This window comes from Stegodyphus dumicola, chromosome 12 (genome assembly GCF_044657685.1).
Source record: "Stegodyphus dumicola isolate Sdum_Otavi_A_Nest chromosome 12, ASM4465768v1".
Lineage (NCBI taxonomy): Eukaryota > Metazoa > Arthropoda > Arachnida > Araneae > Eresidae > Stegodyphus > Stegodyphus dumicola.
In genome coordinates, this window is record NC_140779.1 from 78549908 (window position 1) to 78571457 (window position 21550).

Here is a 21550-nt window from a genome sequence, read left to right on the forward strand (position 1 = left end):
AAAAATATCTCAAAGCTTTCAGATTTTACATTAGGCCCAAATGGTTTTTTACGTTTTGCGTGTTATCCTTATTTATTAAATATCATGTTCTTCGCACTTAACCACATAATTTAATTCAACAACAATATTGCAAAAAAAATTTTAAAATGAGCATATCTTTAGAATTTTCGATACAGTCTCGCACGCTGGAGATAAAAATGTTTTTTTCCGTAGTGTTGCCATTGCTCGCTTTGAAATTGTTGAGTTTGTTAATCAAAAATTATTTAAAGTGTTACAAAATACGAAATCGATAATATTCCAAATTCCAAATTAGGATTTATGCCCATATTAGGTAGAAGATTACTTAATTCAAAATTTGATGGATCTAGGTACCGTTGTTTTATCACAATGCGAAAAACATACTTACATTTATGCAGATTCTTCATTATGTAATTTCTTTAAATATAACAAGAGCGATAGTATTTAGTGGCAACAATTTGAAAAGTAAAACGGACATTTAAAGTTTTCGACGTAAAATGCCAAAACGAAATTAATAGCCCTTCTGGACTAAAACCCTCTTCAACTGTTAAGGATTTCGTCCTTAAATATCTTGTTTCATCAATGTGTCAATTACGGTCATTGGCTGAAACAGAAATTCATTTCTTAACCGAAAATTTAAGTTACATTGATTAGCTTTCTTCTTACTGGAATCATAGAGTGGGATTTATTTAGAACGAAGAGGTATTTGAGAAAGTAGGCAATGTTTTAATAAATCTACAAGAAATAAGATATAATTATAATCTTGAGTATAGATTTAATGCGGTACTAGTTACCATAATGCATTCATCAATTTTTCTCGCATTTTAATCGGTATATGCCGACATCTTCCTGAGCAAAGATATATATATCATAATGCACAGCTCATCTAATTTAGCGTTAATACCAAATCTGAATGTTTCCGTTGTTGCGAAACATTAGCTAAAACCTTTTAAAGAGGTCTTAAAAAAGTCATAAAATACTAATTTTCATCTTGAAGAAATTTAAAATCTCGATTTGCATCTAATCCAACAAAAGCCTTAATAAAGATTAGATTAAAAACTTAAAAAAAAAAGATTATGCATATTTTTAAAATTTTTGCAACTAACGAGCTATTAAATCGTTTAAATGAGAACCAAGTTCTGTCTCAAGTTTTATAAAAACCAGACATTTATATAATACCAATGCTTATGTAAAGAACGAATTAAAGACTTTCGTCTTTAATTATATGCAATGTATTAATTGTAATTATATTGTTACGTTTTTTTCTGACACCAGTTGTTACGTTATTTTCTTCCTTCACGTTACGTATATACGGAGTTCGTGGGGATTTGGATTGAATAACGACGACACTTGATGAAGTATCGAAACACACTTTATTTACCAATATTAATCACAAACATTTTTACAGTCGACAAGACGGCTCCAAAACATTTTTACAGTCGTCGAACATCTACTTATAACCATGCTGCAACAATCAGTGACACAGTCTTCACACTGTCAGGCATTAACGGTGGAGACAGCTTCACTGCAAAGCATCAGAGTACAGCTCCCGACTCTACTCGATCGTTCTCGGAACTCCACGTACTCTCAAGACTCTCCATGCTACAACTCGCGATGCACTCGACGACACACAGAGCACAGCTCCCGACTCTTCGGTTCAGTCGCTCCCGGAGCTTAACACCCTCTCTCGACGATGCACTAATCGCGATACACTAAAAGACTCTTCGATGCACTCGACGACCCACTCGGCACTCGTTGCCCGGCTATCAACTCGATCGACTCCGGACTGACTAACTCGAGACTAACTATCTCGCACTCTACATGAGGCACTGACTGACTGCGGACCAGCAGGGTATATATAGCTTTCGGCTTGTGTTCGAGAACATTCTGGGCTAAACCGGTAAGAATTCGTTCCAGAAGGTTCTCCATCCGTCCATGGCATATCGCCAATTTTGTCGCCAAATGTGGCAACCCTACCTCCCCCTGCCATTTTATAGAAACCCTAAACCTGCTTTGCGGGGAAGCCACCTCACCGCGACTGTACATTTCGTAACAATATTATTGTATTAATCAGTATGATAATGTTAAGCAAACGTTATGTAATTACAGTATATACATATTGTATTACATTATAATAAAATTTCCATAGAATGCTAATGGCTGTTTATAGCCATGATGATAACGTTATATATAAAAGTTTGGGTTTAAAATATTTTCAGTATGGTGGAGTAAAACATGTATTAAGCTCGTGTAATACAGATACGAAACCATTACCATAATAAGGATCATAAATGCAACAATAATGATCGAAATATATTTTACCAACGAAATTTTTTTTTTCCGAAAATGGCATACTCTGACAATCACTTTCATGGAAGATTTTCTTGAAGAATTAGCTGATATATCATTTACATCTTTATTATGAAACTACCTTATTTTAAAAATATAGGCGTGATTATCAAAAAAACTTAACTATCGATACAAATATTTAAAAAAATATTTTCAAATAAGTAATGCATTCAATGATGAATAAGACTAGTTATAACAGCATAAACATTCCAATTATTTCTTTCCTCTGTAAGAGGAAAATTTTTCAGCTTGTGAGAAATAAATGGAAATATTTCGTCAACATATTCTAAAAAATAATTTACAACTGTGATAAAATCATTGTTTTAAACTGCTTCATTACACATTTTTAATACTAAAAACATGAAGTTTTTTTTTTTTTTTTTTTTTTTTTTTTTTTACTTAGTGTTTGTATTTATACTGAAGGAGAAAGAGGTTGATTGTTTAAATCATCCGTGCAAAGAAATGATCCTTACACTTAGGTGATTGGAAAATAATTGCTATTGAATAAATGCTCTGCATTTTATTCACTTTTACATGAAATGAAAGTAAAATTCTTGAGATTAACTTAATCTTATAAATTGAGAAATACCTGAAGATTCTTTACTGTATGGAGTGTTAGACATGCATGATTATTATTGAATATGTCCGTGTAGATGGAAATAAATTCTTAGACGTAGAAATTTAACATAGATGGAAATAAATTCTTAATTTTAAACTTTATCATCTTCATTTTACATGAATTTGTCCTTATAGAATATAATTAAGTTTTTAGATGAGAAAATTTTGAAAATATTAAAATTAATCAAATAACTTTTCCCTATGTAAGATAACATGGCATTAGAAACACTTTTATTAATGATAAAATGTATTTTCTTGTATTTCAATTTATATAAAATCAATATACACTTTAAAAAAAAGGAACAGATTTTAAGACATGAGTGTATTTTTTTAAATCGCTAAATTTATTGAACAATTTACAAACTGATTAAATTCGAAAGATAAATACTTTTTACTTCCTTGTACGAAGTAAAAAGGAAGTATTGTAATCGCAAAAAGTTTCATGCAGCATATGTCAACGAAAATACCCATTTTGACGCTATCGAATGCAATTTAACGATGTTTTTGCGTGACATCTGTACGTAAGGACAGAATAAAAGACTCTTTTCCTCCAAAAAAATTATAAAACTGCTTTAAAATGAATTCTGAAGAGAATTTTTCGTGGCGTCTGTACGAACGTATGTACGTACGTACGTACGTATCTCGCATAACTCAAAAACGAGTAGCCTCAGAACGTTGAAATTGTATATATAGGACTGCTATAACATGTAGATGTGCACCTCGTATTTTGGTTGGAATCGGCCGCACCAAACGTATATAAATATTTTTATGTATATATCCTCTCTGTTACCCGGCTCAGTGATCTCAGTTTCTTTACTCTTATATGTTTGTAAATTGTACATTTTTTGCTTTAAAAATGATTGAATTATGTTGTTCTTATCTTCCGGTTAAGGTTTTTATGCCTTTAGTAAATCTGTATGCAATATTTTTAGAATTATCAACAATTTTAAAGTTGTTTAAGTGCCGCTAAGCCTAATAATTTTTTTGATGGCGGCCATTGCTTGTTTACATTTGAAACAGCAGACTAGTGAACTTGTTGCCAATCTAGAGAAACTTAGCTTCGCAACAACAAAGATAACGCCTTTATTTAATATTGCCAATTAAATCATGCTTAATCCTTTCTGGAATTTTTTCGAGGAAATAAGTGTTTAAGATTTACTTCGTAAATTTTAATATAGATATTTTGAGTTTTTATGTATTTTTGCCTTCTCGCGAAGTGAGAACTGAATTAATTGAATGAGAAATACTCAATCGTCTGTGAAAACTGTTTCTTTTTTATTTTGTTTGCTTAATTTCTTTTATGCATCCTTCTAGCTTTATTGAATAAAACATGTGGCAACGATTAGATAATTCTATTCTTTAAGTGATATAAATTTTGTGCATTATGAGTTATAATATGAAAGAAATATAACGCTCTTAAGTGAACCTAGCGCCAGAGTGTCGCTATGGTAAACAAATAAGTGAATTTTAAAGAGTGCATTTATTCTATTGTGGTTTATGCGCTATCGATGAATCGATGAAGTAGAATTAATTCAATCCAAGAAGTTTAAATGAAATGCAAGAAAAATGCGTATAATTTAATATTCTCTACAAGGAAATCATGTGGTGTACACATCAGTTTTTTTTTTTTTTTTTTTTTTTTTTTTTGTGTGTGTGTGTGTGTGTGTGTGTGAATGGCAGCACTAGGAGACCTCGCTATGCTCAAAGTGCACGGAAAATAAATTAAACCTGTATAATTCGCAAAGTAGCAATATTTGCCAAGGTGAGTAGATGATATCTCGTCCATGATAGCGAAACGCAACGTAACGAACCAAGAATTTTGGAATGACAATACTAAAGACGTTTCTGGTATCAAACCATATTTTAAGCAAATTTTCTTAATATTTTTTTGTACGCTGCTTTTCTTTACATTTTCTCCCTACACAGTCTTTCTTTATAGTTTACAAAATTATTTCATGTATCATTATATCATGTACGCATATGAAATAATCATTAAGGGAATGTGATTCCAAATAAAACTCAGCTAACTCAGTTAACCACAGCTGAGTACGTAATGTTAATTACAGTAGACACAATACTTTTGAATTCAGTGCTTATTCTTTCTCTTATAAGATTATTTCTCATATTAAGATTTTTTTTTCACTGGCAAGATTTATATTTAGTCTCAGTCATTGTTTTCGGCCTCAATTTTAAGTCACGTTTCATCGAGACTTTGAAAGACGCCTTTTTCCCTGTGTGGGCATATTCATTCATTAGTTTCACTTGAAAAAACACCTTACGCTTCTCTCTCTAATTATTCAAAGCGAGCACTTCCTAATGATGAAGAGGAACTAAGATAATAGGAAAAGGGTTAACAAAACGCACTTGAATTCTAACAACTCCCTGAAGTTATTTAAATTATTAGATTATTAGCGCTCAAGAAGCACTGAATACATTTTTGAGAATAATTATTAAAAATGATTTTAGAGATATTTTTATGCTCTATTTCTGTCCTGAAGAAAAGAATATATGTTTCATAAGAAGTGTGGGATTTTTAAGTTATGTTCATAAAAGTATAAATCTGAACCATACGTTGAGGAATTGATGCCTTTTAATATATATATATATATATATAGATGTTGCTATGCTTTCCGGAAGAACCTTCTAGACAAAACAGCCCAGTATTCATATCACTCCTTAAAAAAAACGCTAAATCCTACATCCCCTGCCAGTTCACCCGCCTTTTCAACCCATGGCTAACTATCAGTGCTTCACTTTTTTCCTTAGTAAACTCTTCAGTGACTAAAAGACATTTGTACAAATATCACTCATTCAAAAACTTCAGAGGCTTTCATGTATTAAGAACTCTTATGCAATTTATGTAAGTAGGCTTAAAAAATTTAGCAAAAATGTGACTTCTTTTTCTGAGCTGGATGAAAATATGACATGAGTTTAATTAATTGCGTTCTATAATGAAACACTTGAGATTACATGTGTATTTTTACAAGCTGATATCCAGATGAATTTATACATCTGTGGTTTTCAAACTTATCGACTCAAAGAAGCGATAAAATAATAATTTGTTCCGCGGAACCCTTACCATCCGTACGAAGAAAAACGATAAAAAAACATTGAAAATATATCAATGTTGTGCTTATTTTATGTGGTTAAAAGAAACTAAATCTTTATTACATTTGAGAATATCTTTATTGTTATTTAGATAGAACAGAAAAAAAGAAATGAACTATTTCAGATGTTTAGTTTTGCGTCATTTTAGACGTTTAAAGAGCATTTTCGACTCAACGCTTAAAGAAGATTCAACAGAATACAGTTCGTAAACTGCTGAAATATGCATGCAAAGAAAAAAACACTTCATAATAAATAAAATAAAAAAATACAACTAAAAATAAGCTTAAAATACTCATTTGTTCTGTTGCAATATACATGGTTTAAAAATGTCGAAAATTCGAAATGAACTTTCGGGTAAAGTGAAAGAATTTTCTTAAAAGTCGTTTCAGAAAACTATTTCAGGGATAAAAACTTAGACGCCTTTCGTATTGAGAAACTTTTCTCTCCATTCAGAAACAATTCGTGGTTCATCCTGTGTTCCGGCATAGTTCCAAAATATGTAAATTAGAGCAAAGATATATAGATATTTCGAAAACTCATAAGAATAAACAGAGTAATATAATGGAATGTGATATGTGTGAGAATGAGTAGCAAGGAGAAGGCTATTTTTGGAGAGAGATAAAAATTTAGTTAATTATTTCACTGGTGGAGGACGCTGTACTCTATTGATAGCAATGATAACTATCAAGAGGGTATTGAAAAGTCATTTATGCACATGTAAGAAACCGGTTACGTGTCACAAAATATCATCATTTCACCAGATGGGAAATTGGCTTGTGACCCTGACTGTTGAAACGAAGGGCCCGGCCTCGAATCCAGGAGAAGGTATGGATGTAAATTGTCTGTCTCTTCATAGGAAGCAACGGTGACCTTCCTATTAGGTGCCTCCATAATTAAAGTGACCACCGTTTTTGACCTTAGTAGTGGCTAATGACTAATGACAGCCACTGGGGAAAAAATAAGATAATTAATATCTTAGAATCATGTAGAAATCGTTCAGAGCAATCATGTAGAAATGAAGAAACGGTTTAACATTGTATGTATTGCTATTCTGAATGTCCATTAAGTATTAGATCTTCTTCAAGTGATATTTGGAACTACACATCGCTCCTCCGTGAAGTATTTTAGTTTTTGGCACTTCCTTTTGTGTAAACTGCAATCGTCATACCCGTAAACCGTAATCCTCCGCCATTCCCATGTGGTCCTCATACCCAATGTTCAATTTATATATTTTTTTAATATTTATGAATTTTTAAATCCCTCTCGTATAAAGACTAGGAAACTGCTTCTTATAAATGTTTTTATTTGCTAATAAATGAATTGTTATAAAGTTATAAATTTATGGAAAATATTACTTTGGGTTTTAGAAAACGAATCCAAAGCGAACAAGTGATTTGGGGCTCCAATACTCAGCCATTGATCAACCATGTAACGATAGAATAGTTACGAGGAAAGAAAACTTTTTAAAACATATTTAATCGCTTTGTCCAAGTCGGTATCTAATATAAGTTAATCTTTCATAAGTTAATAATGCTCTCCTTCCTCCTAATATCCTCCTTCCTTCCAGCCTCTCGTTTTCACGATTTCGCATTTATTTCATAAAATTTGACACATAAATTTCATTCTGGAAAATTATTTAGTCTTTTACTCCCAAAACACTCTTTTTTAACTAAGAGTTTTGCTCTTCGACTTTCTTCATTTTCTAATTCATTATCAGATTTCTGAAAGGAATTACCGCGACAGTTACGACTAATGCTTTGTTACCGTTTAAATTTTCAGTTTGAATTAAATATTTCTACCTGCAATGTCATTGCGGTTTTAAATAACTAAATCACCTTTGAAAATTTGTAAAATTTTATTATTTATTAAGATTGCTGAAGTTATCATTAAGTACGCAACTAAGTTTTAAACTCTCAAAGTCAAAACTAAATTAATAAAATGAAATGATTAAGCTGTATAACAACGAATGATTATATTTTCTTATGCATTTATGTTAAAAATTATTAAACATTGCAAAAATTATCTTATAAAATACATAACTCGAAACTGAAAATTTAAGGTTTTGAATATATTGTTTTAAAATTAAAAAATAAAAAAATGCTAGGAGAAAACATAACTCTTAAGTAAATTACAGTAATATCCGGCTTAAAGCGGATAAAATTTTGATATTTAATTTTTTAAATGTACGGAAAAATATAAATTACTAAATCAAAAATACTATTCAATATAGAAAAAAAGAAAGTTGCAATAGGTGTCTAAAACTGGATTTCCGCTGCATTAAGTTTAATTAGATATATCTAAATTTTTATTCGAACTAAAACTGAATATAAAACTTTTAAAATAGTTTAATGTAATAGTTTCGAATATTCGAATCATTAGATAACATACTAATGAAAGATTAATTATGCATTATGTGGGGGAATCTTATATTCTTAAACTCATGATGCACTAAACACGAATGAAATTGAATTCGATAAATATGATGCATCAAGAAGTATCAGAATTTCGAAATAAAACTTTTTTTCATGAGAATAAATGATAATTTTAAGCATTAATTTAATTAAGTATTAGTATTAAATAAATAATGAAATCCTAAAATTAAATTAAAATAAAATTAATTATTTAACTTTTCATTACAATTAATTGAATTATCTTTAATTTTATACTTCTGAAAAATAGAATTTATTGTTCTGATTTGAATAAAAGGTGTAATGCATTAATTAAGTATTGGCATTATTGCAGAATTAGTACAAAGTCTACCTATATTTAAAAGCGTTCTTGTTATAATGATTAAAACTGAGTCATTTCGTTTAGTATAACATATAATACATTTTATTCAAAATGCTTTTAGGAATTCTTAAGCTTGCCAGTAATTAATTGCGATAAAGGTAAAAAAATGCTGCCCTCTATCTTTGCAATCTCAATTTCTACCTAGATTCCACTTTTAATTATTTAATGCAAAATTATATGTACACATTATTTTCCGATTATGAGATAGTTTCGTATATGAAACGACCATGCATTTTTGTAAACGCTTCATAAGAAGAGAAAAAAATGCTTGCATATGTGCAATGCGGTTTCACATGCATGAATTTAATATTCTGAAAGTGTTTTTCAAAAACGAAAAGAAAAGAAACATAATCATGTAGTCTAAACACTTTACCTTGAAGTAAAACTTAATATGTATGTTTTCTTTTAATTTTAATCTTAAAGAACAAACTTCTTTTAATTATTATTAGTTATATACATTGTTAGCTATGTTTGTAAATGTTAAACGGCCGTAAAGACATTAAAAATAAAGGATAATAAATTGCTTGATACGATGATAATTTTTCTATAGAAAGGAATATCCCCAGAAAGCTGAAATAATATTCTATAATTAAAACCGTTCGATAGACAGCTAAAACGAATTTCCGAAAAACTATTAAATCACATTTTAAAAAAATTTTTATATGTATTATAATTATAATTTTTATCAATATAACGAAATTATACTCCGGAAACTGAATGAAACTTTTTTTTTAGTTTCCTTCAATTCACTTTCATTACCCCTATTCGTTTTCAAACCCTATTCATGTCTACTAAATAAAAAATTCAGAATGCAACATTCGAAGCCTCAAATTTCCTAATCTCGTGGATTTAGAATGATCTGGTAGAAGTTTCAAAATTTTGAATTGCGCTCCCATTTTTATTTTCCTATTATTCGAATTTTTCACATCCTAACCCCAAAACCTGTTAAATGTTTCAATTCAAAGCTTTGAGAAAATTAGTTTGTGATATCTAATTGAAACTTTCGTCAAAAACGAACGAGGTTATCGCAATTTCAGTGGACATAGATCACATTCTTAGTTTTCTAAAGAGAATTTGGCAGTCTATATTTAGTGTTTATTTGTGGTAGTTCTTGAAATAACTTTTCATACTTGCGTTGATTTAAATAAAGGATAGAGGAAAACTCTTATTCAAATGCATTTAGCCAAATTTCATTGAAAACGTTAACCACGATATTCGACAGTTTTAATCATGTATTTTAGTTATGAGTGTTAATCATGTATTTAGTTCTTAGTTTTAATTATATATTTAAGCATTTATTTAATTTCTTTTCTATCTTTTTAATAAATATAAGCATATTTTGTCTCCCTAATTAAATCCAGATTTAAAATTTTGCTTTGAATAAAAACTTTTAAAACTATTTTTTTCTTATAAGAAAGACTTGATGGACTCGAACACCTTTAAATCTTAGATTCAGATTCGGATTCAGATTCAAGGAAATTTAGATTCGCCCCACCTCTAACAGAAATTAATATCAATTGACGCATTGTCATCTATAATAATCTGCATTATAATGCAAACCATACATTATTTATTTCACTTCACAGTAAAGCAATAAAAATTCTAATTGACTAAATCTAGCTCACATCACTAGAATTTAACTTTTTGTAATTTAAAGATATATTTTAAAGTTTTTTTTTAGCTGTGTAGCGTTGTCATATGGAAAGTTTGGATATTTAATAGTATATTGCATAAACGAAGATGATGAAGCAGAAATTGCAAATAAGGGATGAAGAGATCAATAAACTTACCGGATTTTCTCTGGGCTGATAATCCAATCTGTAATCCAATGATCAAAAATAACCACATGTTGTACAAAGTCCAACAACCCATATTTACATGAACTATGTACAAAACGTCCAGCTTCTGTAAAAGTCACTGATATGCTTACACACCCATTGGTGCACGTGACAACGTTTTTAGTCCAGAAAACGAAAAGAAGAAAATTTGGCTACCAATAGATTTTTCGAACTGTCATCAAAACCAGTCATCCCACAGCCTCATGGCAGCGCGTGGGGTGCGTTCGAGGTCCAAACAACTTCTGCTTCAGCTGCCCGAGTTTCGGCGGGACAGGTGACTGACTTCGATTCTGGTTCTTAGCTTCAGTGATTGGTGCAAAGTTCTGTGACGTAGCTTTCTTTTCCCCTTTTTTTCTTCAAACGGTGCCCTGTGGTCATAATAGCGCAACAGGTTTCTTTTTTTAAAACCTCAAACGAACGCGCGAAATAACGGTATTTTTTTTTATCATTTTATTTTCTACCTCCTCTCCCTTCCTCTTTCACCTGCCTGCCTTACTTCCCGTCTCTCTGAAGCATCCTTCAAACATTCATGGACTTTTCATTTAATCCCTTCGGTGAATGTGGTTTTGTTTTCTTTCTTGATGATGTTTACGACGGACTTCGTCGCTCGAAAGTGAATATAATAGTAAAAAAACAACTGATAAATGACCACGTTTGGAATTTCTCTTCAGACTTTTATGATGCTGATTATGCTTCTAAAGCATCTTTTTAAAGATTTATGGAAATCACTTAAGCTTTGAAAATTCTGTGTATGAGCTAAACTCACGAATTTGATGTTTATTGTCCTCCATTTTAGAACGAGATTTCCAAAGAAAATTACTGCTTCATTGCCGGGTTTTTAAATGAACAGGTTAGACTTTTCTCTTAAATTAGTATAATCATCCTTACACACGACTAGAGGAAAACTAAAATACTTTTCTAAAATGTAAAGGAAGTCCACCTTCGAGGAAATGCAATATTTCAGCTTCGAACAAGGTAAAACTGGTGAAAAAGGATAAAGATTAACTATTCCAATTTAATGGGCAAATAGCACTTACAACAACTTTATCGAAGGGAAATTATTATCGATTAAATTAAATGCCACAAATGCGTCAGACAGACACTGCAGACCTAGGTTTTAACAAACTTTCTATTAAAAGCTTTAAGCTTAACAAATCCACATCTTGTGCTTGCAAAACAGTCTCCATGGTTTGCAAGAATTAAACTAACACCAAATGCAATTTAAAGGTTTTAATTTTAAGTTTACCTGCTTTACGTAAAACTTTAAACTGATAAGAAATTGTTAAACTGAAAATTATTTAAAATATTAGTTTTAATAATTTCCATTCAATATTTCAAAGACTTTCATAAATTTGAAACAGAAAAGTATGAAAATCAATTAAAATTATAAAGAATTCATTTTTAATTGATTTTTTCAGCCACATCATTTTATGGACGAGATTCAACTGCTGTTAGAAAAGATACGAGTAGTATCGGCGTATGTTTATTTTTGTGGTATTCCCAATTTTCTGTCACCAGCGGCCGAGCGGTAAAGTCGCTGAACACTGGTAGTTCGGTCCGAGGTTCGAATCCCGCGAACGGGCTGGCTGCATGGGCGTTTTCGTGGTTTTCCCCATGTGTAACGTGTATACGAGCCAGTTTCCCTTAGAAAGTCCTCCACGAAAGGCATCCCTCCCCTTAGGCAGATAGCCCTAGTGTGCTTTGTCATAATTAAATACACCACCACCACACCACATAATTTTCTGTAATATTACTATATCATTAATGAATTTGTTTTAAAAATTTTAAACTATTTACAAAAGTTTGAAACTTTGCGCTCAATATAGTTTACCCTCTGAAGTTTGCGGGAGATAAACTAGCATAAAATGTAATTTAAAACTCAGTAATTCCGCGCTGGAGCTGTACAAAGCAAAAACCTATTTAAAAAGTCAGTACGTACATATGGTACTGCAGTGGTTTATTCACTTTCTTAAGTTCGTTCGTGAATAATGTTTTCCCATCCGAAAGCAATGCTAATTTATTTTGATGACTATATCCTATAACTGTTGTCTATATCTGTAACTTCCTTGCATAATTGAACATGTGAAACAGTTATCGAAATTTTTCGTATTCTCATTTCCTTCACATTATTGAAATTTTTCACATGTAACCACTAATTTTTTTTTTTTATTTTATTTTAATTGGTGAAACGGTTCTGGAAATTTTTAGCTTGCATTACCTTTGCCGTCAAATATGATTGTACTTTGTCATTCTATTTTACTTTGTAATTTAATCTACATAATTCCTGTAAGTGTGGCACATATAGTCAAGAATTGGTTAAAAAAACATGAATTTAAATTGTTTTGCACTCGACAGTTTTATGTGCGAACTTGACACGGATTTTCTACTTCCGTTACGTCTATCCAAAGTGTGTTGCTTATGCTTAGTATTCTAAATAACACAGTGTTAAATAACAGGTTACCAATTTTGACATAAAAGAGAGATATTTTCCTAACTAATACTCAATATATTGTTAAACGTTCTCATTAAGAGTTTTTATTGAGGTGAATCTGTTAAAACAACGAGTTTATATTTTTTCATGGTGACGATTTAGTTGCCATTATTTCGAGCTCTAAAATGTTAAATTCTTATAGATTTTGTAATTATATTCTATTTCATTCTTAAAATATTAGTTTTAATAATTAAAATATTAGTTTCTCTTTTCAGCGTTCAATCTTTCCTGTATTGCCTGCATAGGAAAATAAATTCTATCCCCGTTATCTCCCATTTCAGATCGGTTTAATGCAAGTTAAAAACTTATTAAACATATTTCTACATCTCCCTGGACAGCAAGAATTATAACATATATCATTCAAGAGAAATAAAAAAAATAAGTTTAAAATAACTAATAAATTTTAGCATTTTTTGCTCATTATCATAATATATAATGTTTTTATATATTATGCTTATTTTAATAGAACACGAAATTTCAAAATGATTACGCTGTGAGAACATACTTAAATTATTCTTAAATTTCGAAGTAAGGTTTTATTCTGAATTAATTAAGCAATTAAAATTGTTTTGTCGCTCTGTAATTTTCGTTCTCTTTTTCTCTAGTCATATGATTCGCTCTAAAAGTATACAAAGGAATAAATATAAAAGATTATACATATAGCGATTCCAATAGGTTATTTTCAGTCACTCTGACTGTAAGTAACCGGTTCTTTTCAGCTTTTAACTATTGCTATTTTACGTCAATTTCAACACTGACCATTTTACAAATTACAGTTTACCTAGAGATGAACCAAAGAGAATAAACGTTCCTTTTCGGTAAGAACTTTTTAACTATATATTCAGACTCAGAGAATCAGGATTTTGTTAAATTTGCATATTCTGTATTTACTAGAAAATTAGACCCCCCATCTTTTGCTAAAATTTAACTCTAAAAGTTTGTAGGGTTTTATCGGTTATTTAAATAAATGAAATTCAGAGTGAGAGAAAAGTGTTATCACACTATAAAGTATTTTCTCCCTCTATTCCGAATGCTTCCGTAGTGTAATTGGAAGCCCACTCGGGGCGTATTCGAGAGGTCCAGATTCGAGTTTCGGGGAGCGCATTGTTCTTTTTTCACGTCTCCTGCATCAAAAAAACTGAAGACTCTACAGTGGCGCCCGAACTGTTGGACAATAATTCGCCACGACTAGGATTTGATGATAAAGCCCCCTAATCCCCAGTCGCCCTTTAAAAGATGGAGTATATAAGGTATTTTCTCTCTCCTTCCAGCACGTCTTCGTGTTGTGACGGTAGCACACTCGGCTAGTATTCAAAAGGTCCAGGTTCGAGTCCAGGTCCAGCGAGGACATTGCATATTTTCCACGTCTCCTTCAAAATAATCTAACGACTCTACAATACTATACAGAATAATTATATTGTTTAAATATAATTACACAGATAATTATTATATGTAAATTACATAACTACTGCTGCTTATTGTACTCACAATCTAGACTACGTAATTTCGGTTTAGTTCAGCATACGGTGTATTGGTTACTGATATGCCTGAAAACAAACAGGAAGTAATGTATTACTAATTTTTCTTCATTTTATTTTCCATGCTATAGTAAAATATTATATATAATTAGGTAATTTGCCTTTCATTCTAATCAGAAACAATTTATTTTGATCAGTATCATACTCTCATCAAATATTCACCTACATTTTTAGCTCCAAAAATTTACCCTAAAATGTACCTAAACGATGGTCTTATGTATGAATAGGTTTTATTTTCTAGTAAATACGTTAGTACTTTTGCATTCTGCAAGTTCCCGAAATTTGTATTAATATTATTTTTATTACCGTATACTACCGTGTACAGTTACTAGCTTATTACATTTATTACTGTATACAACGACTAGTTACCAATAAATGTTTCAATAATTGCTACTCATCTATGAGGTAATTTCCTCAGCATTGCGTTTTATGTTCTTTAAAAGTGAAGAAATAAGACTTCCAAGGTCGAATCTCCCAGAAATAATATCCGCATCCTCCCAGTGGTCGGGGATTTCTTCTCAGGCAATTTTCAGAAATGGCTGAGACTATCGTTATTTTAACTATCACTCACTGATATCGTTGCGAAAGATCCATAACAGACAGCGACAGATATTACACCCGCAAAAAAGGGGGAAGAGGACAGCACACATACAGCCAATTCTTACGATGGACTCCTCAACCTTAATTTTTGACTGCAGCAGTCAGTTGTAGCAGTTAACTTCCGCTCTGAAGATAATAAGATTATTGCAATGAAAGCCACTCATTCTTTGAAGAAATTTAGGCAAAAATAAGACGTTATTATTACGAGATTATGTATTATTAAGTTAATTTTATATTTAAAATTAAATTTCAAATGGATATGCTGACAATTAATTTATGAAATAAGATTAATCGCCTTCCACCTTCGTTTATGCATGTATTTTTATTAGTCTCGAGAATAAAAGAAGTCATCCTTCTGGAAAAGTTACTTGATAGTGCGAAGGAAGTTGCAGTAGAGCAATCTGTCAAAGAACAACAACTGATCCGCTTACAGAATTAGTCGATTCATACAGATTTGGGACAAGGTTGATTGCATGACGGATAATGAATTCTGTAAGCAGTTTTTCTCTTTAAAACATAACTTTTCTGGTCTTCTTTACCTGCACAAGCTGTTAAACCCATTAATAAAGGTTTTTCCTTCATATTTAACTAAAGATATTAGCATTTGAGTGAAACGGTTTAACCAAGTGCCTACAATGGGAACTAGGATTTTGGGAGTTTCTCAGATTCTAAGAAAAAAATTTTAAAATTTATCAAAATTCTCCTCTTTTTCCACTTATGTTCGGGCTAAAGTTTATGAATTTTCATAAACTGCAAAGCCAGTTGGATGGAAGATAAGGAATATTCAAAACGGAAAAAAGGCATAAATTCAAAGCAATTGTGTTTAGAATATTTCCCTAATAAGAAGAATAACATTTAGCAAAATATTTATTGATCATGAAAACATGAGTTTTAATATTTCAAAACACTATGGAACGGTGATTAATTTTTGCCTTAAGGTATATCTGTATTGATAATCTGTCTTTCAACTATCCCGGAGTTTCAAATTTTATGTGAACACTGTTTTAATACAATCTTGCTACGTAATAAATGTGTTTTATAAAATTTGTCTTCTATTTTCAGTTTTTAAATATTCACTTTAAACCGCATTATTATATTTCGATATGCATTTGTAAGAATTAATGGCAGTTCCCTGTGCCTGCTATCATGGTATAAATGGTAATATGTCCAGGTAGCCACTTGAAAATCCGTGGTTCGAATCCTAGAGAGCATGACATTGATTTCTTGTGTTCTCCGCCTCCAAAAAAGGCCAAAGAAATCTTTACACTGGCTTTAGAACTCAAAGGTGATGGATGATAATTCATGAATTGATTTACTGGATCTTATATCTCTCTCTAGTCATAGTTTAAAATGAGAAGTAAAAGAAGTAGTGCATCCCCCACATGTGATCCTTTTATGTAAGTCCAGTTAAAAAGTTGGAGATCCATAGTTCGCATCCTGATGACAGCACAACTGATTTCTGGTGCATTAAAGTTCCGAAAAATTTGATTAAATTTCCGAAATATTTGTACAAGTTGTAGAGATATTAGGTTATTTCTAAAGCAGATGTGAAAAATGAGCAATGCTCTAGCCGGGACTCGAACCACGGACCTCTCGAATAAGCGCCGAGCGTGCTGACCAGTACACCACGAAGGCATGCCAAGAAGGCGGGAGAAATACCTTATAAAGTTAATGGTTATAGAACAAATCTAATATTTTAGTTTGTAATATACTTAAAAATGAGTCATCAGTTATATAACCATATGATTATAACTTTATCCTGACTAGTAACTTGGAAAGAAATGTAAAGGGTCCTGAGAGAGATATATGTACTAAAGTTATAATGTGTAAAACTGCAAAACTGTGAAGCATGTTTTCAGTTTCTGAGTAAGTCATAATGAACATTGAAACTAAATTCAAAACTCGAGTAAACACTCAAGATCAACAGCCGTTTGTTCCCAATCAATCAATTCTATTCATCATTTCCCAATGTCCGAATTTCAACCCCTTAACCTCGTATTCCCAATCATTAAGGGGAGACTTAACTTCCTTCAGAAGGTGGCAATCTCACTTCAGAAGGAAATGCCTACTTGAAATATTTCCCTATTAAGTGGATTGGGTCAGTGTAATAGAACCACAATTCAAGGAAAGATATACCGAATGAGATTTCAAGAGTGAAGTAATTAGGGTTCACAAAGCTTTGTGATCATCTGGAACGAACTTTTTGTACTCAATGAACATTAGTTTTAAGACAATGAAACAGATCGCGTACCACACTTAACTAATTATCTCTACATTGTTAACATTCTGGCTTTTGTATTTTCTGAGTGCTCTCAAATAATATCCGGTGCTTGTTTATGAAGAAATGATGGATAAGTAAACGAATGATATACTTTATGGAATGTGTTTCTAACCGTTACATATATTTTATAGAGTTCCACATTCGAGCTTCCTGCTTTGGCACGTGACAATAATAATTATGGTTAGTTAAGAATTCAAAACTTGAGATGTTACGATGCAAACTTCTACAGCCCTATCTAGGTATTTCTTCACCTGAGGCAGAGGTGAATGTGTGCTTCTACATACAATCAAGTTAACAGAATCTGTATACGTCTATATTCAACAAAGGGAATTGTATAAAATCATACCATAAGTCTTATATTTTTAATAATGAATTTATACATTCAGAAAATTAATGCATGAAATAATTTTTGATTTTTAAATAAAAACATTAAAAATTACCTCTTTGATAAATAAGAAATGGCACTGAAATAGTATAAATATTACTACAATTGCTATTAAAACTATTGCATTAATACTGAAGACTTTTCGCAATTTGATTTTTCTTGCTTTCACTGAAATAAAACAGGTAATAATGTTTTTCGAAACCTTGTTCATTATTTATGTTCTATGCAGAAAATAGTTATGCTTGAAAGTTCACGCTTTTTTTTAAAGCGTTTTTTCCACTAACATTCATAACTTCAATGTTAAAAATATTCTTAACATTATTTCCGAATTCCGGTATGATTCAACTAAACTGTACTTTTGAATTACCTTGAAAGGAGTCTGATTTTGCTTCATCTACCAAAATTATTGAAATAACATTGGTTTTTAAAAGTAGCTGTTTATGATAGCATATCTAAAGCATTTATAGTAACTGGATATTTAAGTCTTAAGTTAAAAGTTACTTCTTTTTAAAAAAGCTAAATCTAATGACATCAATTTTTCATCGATTAGAAACTGGAAACTAGAAATTATCTTGTTTAATTTTTGATACTACAATTTTAGTTGCGAGAATAAAATATCTCACATTTTGATTTTCATTTCGACCATGAAAAAGTATTTTTATTGGTAAATTAGTTCTTTTTTCAATTGATTCTTGATAATTTGATTTATTAAACTTTCTTTTTCTCTTCTTTTCGTATTCTGTTGATATGCAGTCGTGTGCAAGATTAAGCTAAGATTTTCAAATTTTTTATGCTATTTTTAATGCTATTGAACCAAAGGCCCTCATTATGCCTCCGAAGAATGATGCAAGCACGTAATCATTTTCTAATGAGTTTTGATTGTCCAGGGTAAATAAGTGCTCGAGGTGTTTTCGGCGATTTGTGTGCGTCTACTCCTTGACGACATTAATCGCGTTTTTCGCAAGAGTTGGGTAAATTTTATAAGGTATCAGGTAAACTGAGTAGCTATGAATGTATGGATGATAAAATGAAATGCAGAGTTGTGACTGTTTGGAGGCAATCCAAACATAAGCACTGGTAGCTACAGAGCTCAAAGTAATGCCCAATGTTGTCTGCAATTTGTGGAAACAGTTTCAAGGCACTAGATCGATGTCGAAAGGACCTGAAAAAGGTCGACCAAGATCCACAACGACGAATAAGAATCGTTACTTGTCGCTTTCATCGTTGCGCCACAGGACTGCTACAACTTCACAGCCCTCACGTGAGCTGTATGCTGTCACTGGAACGCGAGACTTACCCGAAGACTTCATGGGCTAGAAATACTTGCGTATGCCAGAAGTCCTTTTGTTTGCGTCCCGCTCACAGCAGCACATAAAGGAGTGCGTTTAGCATGGCGTAGACAATATGCGGCTTTGCACCAGACTTCAGTGAAGCATTGTGTTTTTTTTTTTTTTTTTTTTTTTTTTTTTTTCCAAATGAATCGAGATTCAGCCTGGACACTGATTTTCGTCGTACATGTATCTGAAGAAAGCCTGGAATACGATACAATCTCTCCCACAGTAGGTAAAACGATCATTACAGTGGTGGAGGCGTAATGGTTTGGGCAAGCATTAAGGTGGAGGACAGCACACTCCTGCATATGTTTGACAAAGTCTCCCTGACTGCTATGCGGTATAGAGAGCATATCATAGAGCCCTGCCTATGTTCAACTTTTCAGGAGCTCGGCTGGTCCTGGGTTTCTTTTAATGGGTGACAACGCTGATTAACATAGGGCTCAGCTGATCGACCATTATCTAAAAAGTTAGGATATTTGCCTCACGGATTAGCCAGCTAGATCCCCTGGCTTTAATCCTATAGAGAATGTTTAGACGCACTTGGGAAGGCAAGTTCATCTCGCCATTCCCCTCCGAGGACCATTTCGAAGTTGAAAACTGATTTACTGCAGGAGTAGGATCGACTGCCACAGGGACTCCATAACTGCCTCCTGTCCAGAATGCCGTCATGCTGAGCGACTTCTTTAGCTGTGAGAGGAAACCATAACCCATATTAGACTGTTTTTTTTTTTTTTTTTTTTTTTTTTTTCATTTTGGTATTACAACCTGTATTTTGACTATCCCTGCCCTAAGAGCTTTACTGGTAATGATGCGTACGTAAAATGACTTTTGAATGGTACATTTCTTTCTCTGTGTATTCATACCAAATTTCATTAAAATTTGTCCATTAATATATCAGAAATTTGACGTATTGTGCACAGTTTCTTAATTTCGCATACCGGTGTATTTATCTGTAAAGCTAAATTTTCCCGTTTTTTTTATTTTTCGTAGAACTAAAATAAATATTCTAAGGAAAGTATTACCTTCATGATATAGCCCACCAGCGGCTGATCGGTAAAATAGGTGAATACTAGTATTTCCGACCTGGGTTCGATTTCAGGCGAACGGGTTGGCTGCATGGGCGTTTTCGGGGTTTTCCACATGTGTAACGTGTATACGAGCTAGTTCCCCTTAAAACGTCCTCCACGAAGGCATCTCTGTTTCGTAGCTTTAAGCTTGCTTATTAAAGTTTTTATTTACCTTTTCTTTTTCTCGCAGTATTAAATTCTCTGAAGATATATGTAAAATTATAAACGGATTTACTTAAAAGCGGTTATAAGTTTCAACCATAACAACTGATATTACAGTTCATGCCTTATATAAATTTTAACTTTGTGTAGATATTAAGTAATTATAAAGAGCTGAAATTTATGTAAAATAGAGCTGAAAATTATATAAAGATAGGATTTTGTTGTCTCACTTTAAATATTTAAGCGCTAATGGTTAATTAAGTTTTGAATTCGTTAGTTAAAAAGACTAAAGAAAAGCAAATGATGGGAAAAAATATAGAGCTGTTTTTATTGTTTTAAATGTACTGTTTTAAAACGTGTATTCTCTTTAATTATGTGAAATTTAAATAAGGTGCACATTACTTCAGCCAAGTAAAAATAAAAAAATAATTAGTTACACGAGGAGAAAAAAATTCGAGTCTTTTAAAATTTCAAATAATTTAATGAAGAATTTAATTTCTTTTCGTGACATATGAATTTAAATTCTGTGTTGGTTACATTTGTAAGCATCTTACTCAAAGTTCTCAGTGATTTTTCAACAAATTTTATTTCTCTTATTATATTTATTGATGAAAATGACATAGCAAATTTTAAATTCGAAAAAAAAAAAAAAAAAAAAATCTGGTGAAACAAAATTGAATGTGATATTAACACCAGTAGCTACACAACTCAGGCTAGCAGTTCTGCATCATAAAGAAAAGAAAGGTCAATCTGGAATTTAACCCTAATCATAATATACCCTAACCATAGGAAATGATTCTGAACTAAGTCCGGAACATAATTACACACTTGCTGCGTAATACTAAACCCATGTCAAATATACACAAGAAAATGTTTACTCTGAGCACATTCTCCAAAATATTAGAACTGACATAAAGGTCACGGATTACTTTGGTTTTTCTTCAAATCTAACAACCATAACTGAATAAATA

At 31.7% G+C, this 21550-nt stretch overlaps 1 protein-coding gene across 2 annotated transcripts in view; it reads right to left on the minus strand.

Moving 5' to 3' along the window:
- LOC118197274 (uncharacterized) overlaps positions 1–10971 on the minus strand; it is a 212984-nt gene extending 202013 nt beyond the window's left edge. For both annotated transcript variants that reach the window (XM_085806615.1, XM_085806614.1), the window contains exon 1: positions 10674–10971. In XM_085806615.1, coding sequence (XP_085662741.1) covers positions 10674–10755 — 82 coding nt within the window. In that variant the 5' untranslated portion in view covers positions 10756–10971. The remainder of the gene's footprint in view (positions 1–10673) is intronic.
- Between the last annotated feature and the right edge of the window lie 10579 nt (positions 10972–21550).